A 13,135-nucleotide genomic window follows, 5' to 3' on the forward strand; every position below is an offset into this window, starting at 1 on the left:
GAGTGCATGCATTGCCATGGTGGGCGGGTCCGCACCATTAGTCCGCGCCTGCTCACAAAAATCTTGTTTCGTGTCAGGTTTTTCACTTCTGCGGCTTTAGTTGTCACTCGCGTTTGGGCTTCGCGATTGGGCTTCTTCCTCACGGTCGTCACTCTCTAAAACTCTTGCACTCCCGGTTTCACTCACCGCACAACTCATCCTCTAATGTATGTCCATCGCGTTCGAAGCTCCTACTCACAAGGAGCAGTAATGAGCTAAGCTTATCGGTCATTTTCGTTCGCGCTAACATTTTCAAGTACAGTCTTTTCCCCACACTCCGAGAAAGAGTCGAGTATTTGGTGAGTATTTCTGCCGTACAACTATAATCGGCATCCACCTCGCGTGCCTTTGCTTGCGCTATCGCCGCGCTTCCGGTATATACTTCCAAGTCACGAATGGCATGCGCGCTATCAGCGTGACATGGCATTCTTGATAGGAAAGTGGCGAGAGCCGAGTTTTCAAGAAAGGAAACGCGAGCAAGCCAGATGACGATGGCCGTTGCAGGGCAAAAAGACGCCCCGTTTACTCGTTCTTATGCTACATTCGGGTGGTCGTTTGAGAACGCTCTGACTCGATTTGAAGCTGTTGAATTCAACAGCTTTAAAGCTCTACACCGAGAACAAGCAGGTATGCAAATCATGTTCCTCCTTCCATGTATACCGGTCCGCTCATTTCAGCGATAATACTTAGTTGATCTTTTACATCCGTTTTTGAGAGCCTCCAGTTAGCGCTCTGAGACAACCGCCCGAATGTACGATTAGAGTGCATGGGATACCATGGTGGGAGGGTCCGCACCGCACGCGGAAAGTCAGGCTTTTCATTTACTTCTGCGACTTTAGCTGTGGCTCATGTTTGGGCTTCGCGATAAGCTCTCAACCTCGTCTGCACAGGCACGGGTCGGCTCTGCGAGTTGCAGGAAGGACCGAACGGCGTGAGCGACAAGGCCACCACGTTCGAGGAATACAACAAGACGCTGACGCAACAGTGCGACCAAGGTCAGCCGGGACATTTCACCTGGACGCCCGACAAGACTACGCCCAACGTCGTCTACTACCAGGTAGGCGGTGCCTGCCGTTTGCTTTCAAATATTATTCACCGAAACGCCTCTTCTATGAGCAAAGCGCGCGGGCACGTCAGCATTATTATACAGATATAGTGTAACGGGCATAGCGGAATAGCGGGCCTAGCGGAATAGCGGGCATAGCGGAATAGCGGGATCGAAATGCGCATGCTCAGTACGCTAAACGACCCGTAGCGTGTGCCGTACGCAAGCTATTTTTCAGATGTCACCGTGTTTTGCGTGGTTTACGCAGTGAACGTTAACAACTGTGGCGGTTTCAGGCGCCCGCTTCGGACTGAAGTTGGCGTTGCTGTTGAAGGATTGACTTAGTAGTTCGCAGCAAATGACTGCGCTGAATGGCCTCGCTTAGCTTCAGGTAGCTGCGACGACCGAGTATTACGGATAACTTCGCGGAGCTTTTGAGATCGGTTCCCATTTCGAACGTTCATAGGCCTAACGAGAAGATCAACATAAACAAATCTGCAACATATGAAGGGGGCTCCTACGCACTGCGTTCGCACGCCTATGGTCATGGCGCCCGTTGAACAACAACAAAAAAAAAAAAGATTAGAGACCCTTCACCTAACTCTAAGGAAAGCACAGATGAATGTCGATCTCCCTCGAGACATTCACGCAATTACTTAGACGGTCTTAGTTGATTGCTTCCTGTAACTTGTTCTCTTTTGGCCGCATAGATATTGCTACTGGTTCTGTCATACCGAGGCTTTGTCGACGAGGTGTTAATTCAGATTCGGTTCACTTGCGTGCGTTTATACTGCTCTAATTGACTCCAATTTGCATTTTATTCACATTCAATTCGCCTTAATTCGCATTCGGTTCACACTATGCACTAATCGTATCACTTCTAATCGCTTGGCAAAACGTTACTACAAATATGTCCCCCCGCCTTGAAGCTTTCTGCACATTGCCCTCAGTTGCACTACCTGCGGGGCTGGTCCTTCCGGACTTCTGGTAGCATTCATGTTCACGCAGCCGGACGCCGTATATTTAGCCTAAAGCCTTAGGTGCCTCATGAAACGCGAAAAGGAAGTGACCGTCGACTTCGACACGAAAGGTACAAAAAAGTCGTATGACGTCATACGAGGTTCCGAGACGAGTCCCACGAGGTGTGAATATGTGACGTCGTCATGACGTCACAGGTCGCCGTAATTTGCCACATCACGATGACATATATGACGACGTAATTACACGACATCGTCGGTTCTTCAAAGGTGGGCTGATACCGAATCCAGTGCGACACCAAGCAGGGGCGTAGCCAGAAATTTTTTAGGGGCGAAGCTCCTTAAGGCGGCACCCGTTCGTCCCTCGTAGTCGTCGTCATCGTAGTAGTGCGTAACAAGTCTTACGCTTTGACCTCCAAGGTGGTGCCGGTGGGAGATTTCTCCTGTGCGTTGTTGAACAATAAAAAATTCGCAGCGTGCGCGTTAACTAAAAGCCGAATTCTTCTGTCTCTCATTCCCCATTAGCAGCCATTGGCATGTTCCAGTAGGAAACGTTAGTAGAAGTAGAAGTGTAAGTGTTAGCTAAAAGCCGACTTCTTCTGTCTCTCATTCCCATTAGCAGCCATTGTTTACCTCCAAGGTAGTGCCTGGTGAGATTTCTCCTGTGCGTGATTAAACAATAAAAATTTTGTTCAAAACGCCGTTGATTGATGAAATACACCAACGAAAGACGCCAGATGTTTTGTAAAAGCAGAACGAAAGAACGCCAGATGTTTTTCTTAAAGTGTAGTAGTAGCAGTTGTATGTAGCCACCTCGCCCGATCGTCAACGGGCGAGGTGGACCGGCAACGGCGCGAGGACCCTGCCGTACGAGAGTTAAATCACACTAAAAGACATACTTTGCGGGCGATACACTCTAGTGAGCTTTCAACTTTTCGTCTTAATGTACATGATAAAGAAATTATTTCTACGAAAAACGCAAGGCACACCTTGAGCAATATATTTGGTTTTGGGACGCTAAATGGAACCATGAGGCGATGCGAAGCCGGAGCACTTGCACGATCGCGTTCCGTTGGCTTTTGTTGGGCATGCTACCGACCTCGCGTCGTGGAACGCGCGTCCCGTCTTCCCTCTAGCCTTGCCTTTAATTCGCACAGGGCGAGCGGGGAATGCGGTCGCTCTTGGCGCACTTGGCGCTCTTTCGCTCGGGAGCGGACTTCTTCCTTGCATTTCACCGATCACAAGTGATAATGAAGGGACCACGTAAACCAACAGTACAATAAAAGTTTGATGTTAAAATATACACGATGTTTCACACTCTTTATATTATGTACTGGGCGCATTTCACGGAAGAGTTTCACGGTTTACAGATGATTCCCTCCGTAGCTTCGCCCCACTCATCATCATTCACCCCGTGGATATGCTGTGATTTTTTCGGTGTAGCGGAGGTTCAACCGCCCTTTAGGTATGTGCGTGCGCTTGTATGTGTGCGTGTTCATACACATGCAAGAAAACATCACAGGGTCCCTTATGAACTCACCTGAGACGGCTGGAAGGCGAAAGCCATCTTCTTTTTCTTCTCAGTCGATGTATTGATCCTGCCCCTGATTTTTGATCCTGATCCTGATTTTTGTGTATAATAGAATAATAAATGGACTTTGACTTTGACTTTGCCCCGACACCCTCCGAAAGCTTTCTGCACCTAACGTGGTTTTGCATTGCCTCCAGGATCGGGGGCACCTCACGTGGTTTTACACTGCCTCCGTGATCGGCCCACCATTGACCAAGCTACGATGTCATGTGATGACGTCATAATGTGACGTCACGATGACGTCACATTGACGTCTAAAATTGGGCAATCTGTGACGTCATGATGGCGTCATATTGTATCGTCACCACATGATGATTTTTTCCATCACTCGTGCTGACGCCGCCGACGCGGGACGCCGGTCAATTTTCGCGTTTGATGAGACATCTAAGGCTTTCGCCTTAAAATGAACAATTCCGGGGGTTTGAATCAACCTCAGCCCCCCCCCCCTTCCCCCCTTCCCGTCTACGCCAATGTCACGAAGCGAGGAGCAGAAGGTGGGAGAAGGGCGGAAGGAACAATGCAATATACTGAGAAGAAAAAGAACAAGATTGCTTTCGCCTTCGTGTCTCCTTAGGCGAATACATGATTGACCGGGTTACCTTTTTTTTTTTACTCGTGAGCCTTACGGGGCTATCGCATTAATAAACTTTCACTTAATAACTCTCTGACGACAATGTCGACGACGCTTTGCCGCTGCACTGCGTGCGCAGTGTTACACGCACTACTACCTGGGCTGGAAGATATCGGTGACCAATCCAGGCGAAGAGGACAAGCCTCTTGGCACCGGTGGTACAGATGCAGGCCACCCTGGCGGTGGCGCGGGCCGAGCAACCAGGACTATCCTAGTGTCGCCGCCGTTGCTGCTGCTTTTCATCGGCTGCGTACTCGTGCGGCTTCCCTGACATCCGCCTTTTTACTGTTTAACGTTCTCCGTTCAGTTCTTGTGTTTTTTGTTTTTATAACACTCTTTTGCCTTATGTTCTGCGATAACATTTCTTTCGTACCCAGAGTTGCACAAAGCCTTGTGCACAAGTTGCCCTGTTTGCTGTTCTGGCCAGTAAGATGAAGTGTCCGTGAGCCGCGGAACAATATATAGTTGTAAGCAAGTCTGCCACCGCTTTCTTTCTTTACTTTATTAAGCGACAATGACCAGTTAAGCGCTTATGTTTTCGTCGGTGTCCTTGCAGCCTCACCGGATGATTAAATAGCTAAAAACGATTGCACCCAACGTTTGCGACGTTGCGACGTTTAGCCATAGACGGAAAGAGCGTACCACGCGGCTATTCTTTCCGTTTTTTTTTTGTCAATAACTCACAAAGAGACACCAAATGAAAATATATTTTGGAATTTAAAGCAGCGCGAAAGAGAGATGACATATTGTCAGAGGCACTTCAGCTGACACAGACACTTAGCGGCAAGTATATTTTTAGGTATCTTTTATTTTTTTATTTTTTTGCAATACGAAGCATTGCACTCGCATCGTCAGAAGAGGTTTGGAAAGAAAAAAACGCAGAAACGCTGAGTGAATGGTAAGGGTATAGCACCGTCGCCGTCATAGGCGTTCGCACAGGGGGAGCAGGGGGGCCGGCCGCCCCCCCTAATCACCTAATAGGGGGGCGCAAAATCTGCTCCGTACATTGACCCTTCTAGTAACCTAAGAGGGGGGGGGGGCGCAAAATCTGCCCCATACATTGACTTAGAAGGGTGGGGGGCGCTGCGACGAACCTTTGCGCCTATGGTCGCCGTGATATGCCCGTTTACCAGCTAGCCGCGACGTCATGAATATTCCCGGGTTTCTGCTTGGGGCTAATAACTTCTTAGCGGCGAAGATAAACTAGGTTCTGTTATAAAGAAGTCGCATAGACAAAATATAGCAATTACGGAGTATTTTTGCTCGAGCATAAATTAATGCCAAGGAAAGAGAAGAGGAAAAGGGGTCGCCCGTGCGCGAGTTGGTTAGGGATAGTGTCCTGCAGTGGGTCTATAGGAAAGCGTGTCGATGAAGAACTTTTGTTAAATGGACCTCACTCACATACTCATGTTGCCGCCAAGGCTATGCAGCGACTCGAGACGGTGCTTAACAATGATCCTTCAAATAAACAAAGAAAAAAGATAAACAAGCGGCTTCAATATCTGCGACGTCACATGGGCGTGCCGGTGATTGTGTTCCGGCTCGAAATACTAGAAAACAAAAATTATGACAGCTTCACGCACTACTGGTGCCAAGCCTGAAGGAAGAGCGCAGCTGGGTGCCCTTCTTTGTTTCTCTATTTATTTTTATCTTTCTGTCTCTTTCTCTCTGTTTCTTTTATCTATTTTTGTATCTGTTTCTATTTCTTTCTTTCTCGCTCTATCTTTGTTTTTGTTCTTCGTTTTCTTTCTCTCTATTTCTGTCTTTTTCTTTCTGCCTTGCTCTCTGTTTCTTATATCTCTCTTTCGTGTCCGTTTCTTTCTATCTCTTTCTCGACATTGTGCCCTACTCCCTCCGGTACAAGGGTTGCAGAAATTGGCATATTTCCTAATTACACAACACAGCGCTTCACTATCCCTGTGCGACACGACATCCTCATCTATAGAGACGCGACTCGCTATTACGATTTCTCCGCACCGTTGGGAAGGAAGAGGCCGCAAAAACTGAACTAATGGTAAATTGAGCATTCCTAAAGTTCGTTTATACCACTTCTGGTAGAAACATTTTGCTACACACGACCGCTTTGGTGAGGGCACTAGCGTGGACTGCTTCGGCAGGAATTTCGAAAATATTTTTCTACCTCTTTAGAAGTGCTCGCTGTCAGCAGATAACTATCGCATGCAGTTTGGGTGCGTCGCTGAATTCGGTCTATGAAGATAATATAGCGTGACTGGCTGTGCAAGAATTAAAATTATTTACGTGGTAATACGACTAGTTGCCGTAAAATACTTCAATCTAGCACTTCTTGGCACGAAATTATGTAAGTTTCGCGCATCTATAGACAATCGATCAAAATGCGTGTCGCAAAGGGCTGTGGGTTGTATAAATTAACGGCCTTTCCTTATTTCAACTCACTACTTTTTTTATTTTTCTTAATTTACAAGTACTGCTCTCTCTGTACGACACATAGCAGGGGTAGGTCAGTACAAGATATTGAGGATGCAAGAACGAAGTTGCGTAATATAACAGGCTAAAAGAACACAAAGAAGAGGTGAAACAGATTTACAGATTCCAAACCAAAATTTAAAAATCAAGAATTGAGTATCGAAACTTTAAATATTGAAACATTGAACGTACAAGAACATAGTTTGCATGATATATCGGGTTAAAAGAATGCACAACAGATTCACAGATTGCAGATCAAATTGGAAATGTTGTCAAGTATCAACACGCGTATGTTTTGTCATTTGTGCACAAAATTGTTCCGCAGGCACTATTCTAACAGTGCCATAAAGTTCGTTCTACATTTCAATTGTTGACAGGAGGAAATAAAATTTAAAGCAGTTCAGCTGCAACTTGAGTGGCACAATGTACTCCGGATCAGCGCGCCTGCGCACAACGTTGGTGACGAAATAAATGGGCACACAAATAAATGTACACAAATACACAAATGTACACAAATAAATGCACACAAACAAATGTACGCAAATAAATGCAAATAAATTTACGGAGGAACTGATGATTTTGTGAAGCATGATAAGACGATCTTCTGCGCGTGCCTGAGCCAACGACGGCAGGGGATAGTGATTCAGCGTGAAAGGATGGTGAGAAATGGCGATCGTACCTACCGAATATGAATCGTATCGCTGCTGCCACTACTACTACTACTACTACTACTACTACTACTGCTACTACTATTAATGGAACGAAAGAAGAATTTTCACCTTCGAATAACGCGTTATCCGAAGGTTGCAAGTTCGGTCCTTGCCGGCGGCAGGTTGTCTTTTCGTCCACTTTAATTCCTTAACAATCAGATCATAATCCGCCTCTTTCATTTTCCTGTGCTGCCCTGTGCCGTTTTGGTAGGGGTTTGGTAGGGGCCGGGACAACCGGTGTTACCAGAAGCAAAGCCTCCGAGATGAGGAGACGTTTCGCAACTTTTCCGCTAGGGGAGAGCGCATGCGCAGGGGCGTTGTGAAGAAGGCGGATGACTAAATATAACGCGCCCTTTACTTTACTTGGCTTTATTGTTTGTTAGTTCTCATTACTACTACTACTACTACTACTACTACTACTAACTACTACTACTACTACTACTACTACTACTACTACTACTACTACTACTACTACTACTACTACTACTACTACCCTAAACTCAAGAAACTACCTCGCCCTCCGCCAATGGGCGAGCACGTCGTTTTGAGAGTCTCGCTAGGAAACAGTTTATATTTGCCTGACATGGTTGCGAAACGTTACACGTACACACCGTCCTGCAAGAGGCTCACGATTGTAAACATCAGCCTCGTCCCACTTATCCGGTCTCACGTGCACCGCGCCGTTCATTCTACAATCATTCACGCTCCAGCAGCGTCGCGGCACGGCGCCCTCTTATTGTTCGCTGCATCACGGCGATGTCGTTTTGACGTCTCGCGCGCGGCCGACCATTGTGGCTCCCGTCTCGTACACGGACGTCGAGGAGTCGGGTCGATGTTCTTTGTTGCACGACCTCTCTATGCATTGCTTCACGTTTGTCGCCCTTTTATTCATTACACGTCGACGGCACACTAAAACAGCATCGCCAAGGAACAACACGCACGCAGTGTGTGCATTGTGAATAAAATCCCATGCTTCATCCCATGTTGAAATGCAGCGCAAGCGTGATGAACCCGTGAGTGAGATTCGGTTGACGCTTCAAGCACCACGGTACCCAATGCTTTACAGCGACGCTGTTGTCGTTGTTGTTGTTGTTGTTGTTGTTGCTGCTGTTGTTGTTGTTGTGCTCTGTGCATGGCACATACCCAAAGCAGGGTATTGGTCAAATATTGGCTAAATTCTTTCAATATTTTCTGTGTTATATATTTCCTAGATGTGCTAGTTAATTATTTATATAAAGCGCCAATTATCCGTAATGATATATTTAAAGCCCGGTCTCAGTCTACCCCGTGTCGTCGTCGTATATATTGTAGTAGTAGTAGTAGTAGTAGTAGTAGTAGTAGTAGTAGTAATACCAGTAGTCGTAGGCGTCACACAGGTGACGTGACCAGAGGGGATGGAGTGAATAAAGAAATTAATAAAACAAGATTATGATGGTGGCGATGGTCGCAATGATTATAATGCTAAATTCTGATCATGATGCTCCAAATAATGAGGATGATGCTAAATGATGACGATGACGCTGCTTGCGTTCCAGCGCAGCCATTGTGGGCCCCGGCTGCACTGGAACGCTGCCGTAGCGTTCCAGCGCGGCCGTCAATGAGCGTCGCGTTGGAACCACATGATTAAACCTGAAGCTCAAAGAAACCACAAAGAAATCCTGAGTTGAGAACTTCGCTGAAACTACGGAGCAAGAATGTAATGGCTGATGAAAGGGGCCACAGCTTTGCTGTACGACGGTTTTCACAGAATTATTTGTTTATCCCGACGCACACTTTCCCTAGGGAATGCGCGCGCGCGCGCGCGCGTGTGTGCGTGTGCGTGTGCGTGCGTGTGTGTGTGTGTGTGTGTGTGTGTGTGTGTGTGTGTGTGTGTGTGTGTGTGTGTGTGTGTGTGTGTGTGTGTGTGTGTGTGTGTCTGTGCCGCAAGATCCGTGTCATGTATGAACTGAAGCAGTGGCTTGTGGTATCTAATATAAGTGCCTAGGTGGCTGCAGCGGCGCGCTGCTGAAAGCGAGGACGCGAGTTCGATTCCCACCCACGGCGGCGACATTTAAACGGGGGTGAAATGGAAAAGCGCGCCGTGTACTAAGCTTTACGTGCGCGTCAAAAAGCGTCGAATTCAATGCGGAGCCCCCTGCTGTGGTTTCTTCGTAATCATAATCTTGGCACGCTAAACGTCACTGATTGATTTTTTTCCCTCTTAGGCCTTCGATGGCGACAGGTTATGCATGTCAAGCATTTAAAAGTTTCCATAGATGGTTTTTTTTATTGTAGAATTGTAAATACCGATTTATATTGGAAGTGCTGTTTATGCACAAGCATGCGAACGAACGAACGAACGAACGAACGAACGAACGAACGAACGAACGAACGAACGAACGAACGAACGAACGAACGAACGAACAAGTCGTACCATGGATAGGACGCGGATAGGAGCGCCAGCGAAAGAAGCAAGCAACTCGTAAGTTCCTCCTCCGCACAAGACCAAGCGCGCCAGAAGGACCGTCATCACGAAAACCTGCCTCCTCGGTCATAATTGCCTGGAACGGTGGTGTGGCTTCGCGGTCCCTCATCTATACTCCAGGCCTTTCAACAAAGCTAGTTCCTAAGTATCAATGCCCTTGAGGCGTCGTACGTCAAGCATTGCCAGTTAACTGTATTATTCCGCCCGTTCAATCTAGGGACCGCCGCGGTGGCGGCCGCGGAAGTGTTCAGGTCGACCGACTAAAGGCGCACTATGACCCGCCAGTCGTACCTGTTCCTTAAGTGGCCATTATGGCTGCTTTTCTACCTAGGAAGGAAGGAACAGGAGAGAGAGGAAAGGCAGGGATGTTAACCAGTCTAGAAGGACCGGTATGCTACCCTACAATAGGGGAGTTTGAAAGATAGAGAGAGGGAGAGCACGCACGCACAAAGTCACACACCTCACAGTCATGATAACGCCATTAGTCTATAACTGCCGGTGCAAGTCTGATGTCTTCAAGAACTTGGGCCGCTGAAGTAAAAGGTTGTCTCCTTCGCGCTCCGCGACTTCGAACGCGAACTCTACGCTTCCCTCAGCGGCCGCCCGGCCGCTTGGCCCCACGATTCCTGAGTGGACGAGCGAGGCCATGCCTCGGAAGAACTCTGGCAAGAAGATGAAGCAGGCCGGCAAGGACCAGAGATCCCCCCAACAGCAGGAGGAGATTTCCGAGCGCCAGACCGTTCCTGCCTTCGATGACCGGCCACTGGAGAAGGCCAAGGAAGCGCTACCACGCTCCCAGGCCACTTCGGAGCCTCCCGCCACCGCTGCGGCACCCCCTAAGCCTGCCTGCAACACCTCGGCACCTGCTGCCCCTGCTGCTGCTGCTGCTACCGCACTCGCCGCTCCTCGCGAAGCCGCGAAGCCTTACCTGCGCTCGCGCTCGGGCACTCGAGTGGGACCCACGACCTACGGGCTCGACAGTAACGGTCCGTTACGACAAGCTGTAGAGCAGCAGGAAAAACAGGAAAAAGAGGAGTACCAGATCTTCGAAGCCTGGTTGGCTCGTAAGCGTGCCACACAACGTGCTGCAATCCACGCGGCACATGCAAGCACGAGCTCGGCACAAGCACCGACTGCGAGCCCCAACCAATTGGAGCAGCAGGCGGTGACAACGATCGGAGATTGGCTGCTAAACAAGGCCAAGGACGCAGCACCAGTTGCCGCGGACCTTCCCGAACCAGCAGCCGCTACCACGCCAGCCGACTCAGACGCGCCGTCTAGTTCACATGCCGAGACGTCAGTTGACGAAGCCATGGACACCACGGCGACCTCGCGTAAGCGAGGACGCGAGGAAGACGCAGCGGAGGGCCCGCGGAAGCAAGCGAGCCCACACGCTGCAGCGGCAATCACAACAACAGCTGCTGCGGCACCTGCTCCCTCCCCCCCAACGCGGGACGACGCGACGAGCTCGACAGCAACTCCCGCAGTCCTCCTCGCGCAGGCGGCCCCCGCCGACAATGTGGCAGCGCCCCCTGCGGCTCCCGCAGGAACGAGGAAGGTAAACAAGCGGAAGGCACGTCCCAAGCGACGGCGGCGGCCGCGCGAGCTCGTGTATTCTGCTGCTGAGCCCCGGACAGCTCCGAGGCAACTCAACACCATGGTCGCCGTGCCGCGCCCGTGCCCAAGCCCCCCGCCAGCCGCGGACGACTTCGTCACCGTCGTCTCCAAGGCAGCGCAGCGGAGAGCAAGGGCACTCGAGGCCGCGGCTGTTACGATCGATCCTGCCGTGGTAGGGACAGCCCTGTTCCGTCCCTCAGCCCCTGGCGGTTCTTTCAGCGGATCGCCGCGTCTGACACTCGCGGCGGCACTCGCTAAGCGGCCCGGTGTGACGGCGGTGCGTGTCAACCACCGTCTAAACATCGTGGCCGCGGACGCGTCGACACCGTCGTGTTTGTCCGAGCTCCTCGCCATCAGGGAGCTCGGCGGCGTCCCTGTCACTGCCAGGGAGCCCGCGGATCGTCGCTCCAGCACCGGCTTCGTCTACGGCGTGGACGGTGACCTGACGAACGCGGAGCTACTCGCGGGCATCACATCGGCGGTTCCCGTGCTCTCGGCAACGAGGGAGGGTGCCTCGGTGAAGCTACGATTCGCCGAACCGCTCCCACCTGAACGAGTCGTGCTGCTCGGCCTGCGGTTGCGGGTGCGACATGTGAGGCCGCGACCACGCCAGTGCCAGCAGTGCGGTCGCTTCGGCCACGTTGCCGAGGCATGTCAGCGCAAGGGAGCGTGCATCCGCTGCGGCCGCCAACACCTGGAGACGGAGAGCTGCAACCCCCGCTGCGTCAACTGCGGCGGGGCCCATGCAGCTGACACCCCCACCTGTCCTCGCTGGCAGGAGGAAAGGAGAGTGGCCACGCTCATGGCCGCCACTCCAACGCCGCTCTCGAGAAGGGCGGTCAAGGCCGCAGTACGCGAGGAGTCCCGTGAGGTGCGCTCCTACGCTGCTGCGGTCAAGAACAAACTTCTCGAGGGCAACACCACGGATCCCGGCCTGCAGCGCCCATCTCCTGCGCCGCGCCGATCTCTCCTGTCAACGGCGAGCTCCCCCAAGTCGAGCCTGCCTGCTGCCCCACCCGCCGCGCCTGCCGAGGACCCGCGGGACACTCTCATCACAAACCTGCTGGCCACACTGCAGGCTGTGATGCAATTCCTTCCTGAGGAACACCCGCTGCGAGCCACCTGCCTCCAGGCGCTCGGCGCACAGCCGGGTGCCCCCAGGAGCGAGTAGACTCGCCCCTACTCGTCGGCACATCCCCCCGAGGAGTCCCGACATCGTCGGCTACGGCTGACCACAACCTCGGCTGCGGATTTCAACCGCTGCAGCCTCAGCTCCACGCCAACCTTGCCGCGCCCGCGCCTGCTGCGCTCTGACCCCTTTCCTCTTTTTCTCTTTCTTCTCTTCTTTTCTCCCACCCCCCCTACCCCTACAAGGCGCTTAGCCGTGCTCCCTCAAGGGTTGCAGAAATTAGCGTCGTTTTCCTTTTCCTCCAGAACCACTACAACAACAACTGTCTTCGTCGGCTTCAACCGCGATGACCTCTCAGGAGGACATTCCAGAATGGTTTCTACCGTCACTTGTGTGTGACCTATGCAAGCTAGCGCGACTGCGAGTGATTTTCGCTGCGCATTGTAGCGAGGACAGTCGCAGAAGATGTGCTGTAATGTCTCCTCGC

At 50.9% G+C, this 13,135-nt stretch overlaps 2 protein-coding genes across 2 annotated transcripts in view; both read left to right on the top strand.

The window, feature by feature from the left end:
• Positions 1-4,759, top strand: part of LOC119375056 (uncharacterized) — a 90,678-nt gene extending 85,919 nt beyond the window's left edge. Inside the window, exons 32-33 of the mRNA XM_049411137.1 lie at positions 930-1,096; positions 4,363-4,759. Of these exons, the coding sequence (XP_049267094.1) occupies positions 930-1,096; positions 4,363-4,554 (359 nt within the window). The 3' untranslated portion in view covers positions 4,555-4,759. The remainder of the gene's footprint in view (positions 1-929; positions 1,097-4,362) is intronic.
• A 5,789-nt stretch (positions 4,760-10,548) lies between these two features.
• Positions 10,549-12,690, top strand: LOC119375057 (ice-structuring glycoprotein). The gene has a single exon (XM_037645254.1). The coding sequence runs from the start codon at positions 10,549-10,551 to the stop codon at positions 12,688-12,690; it is 2,142 nt and encodes a 713-aa protein (XP_037501182.1).
• The last annotated feature ends 445 nt before the right edge of the window (positions 12,691-13,135 follow it).

This window comes from Rhipicephalus sanguineus, chromosome 11, assembly GCF_013339695.2.
Source record: "Rhipicephalus sanguineus isolate Rsan-2018 chromosome 11, BIME_Rsan_1.4, whole genome shotgun sequence".
NCBI classification, from domain to species: Eukaryota; Metazoa; Arthropoda; class Arachnida; order Ixodida; family Ixodidae; genus Rhipicephalus; species Rhipicephalus sanguineus.

What these genes read in the sequence shown, in the direction of transcription:
- LOC119375057 (XM_037645254.1), top strand. Translation starts at nt 10,549, where the DNA reads ATGCCTCGGAAGAACTCTGGCAAGAAGATGAAGCAGGCCGGCAAGGAC.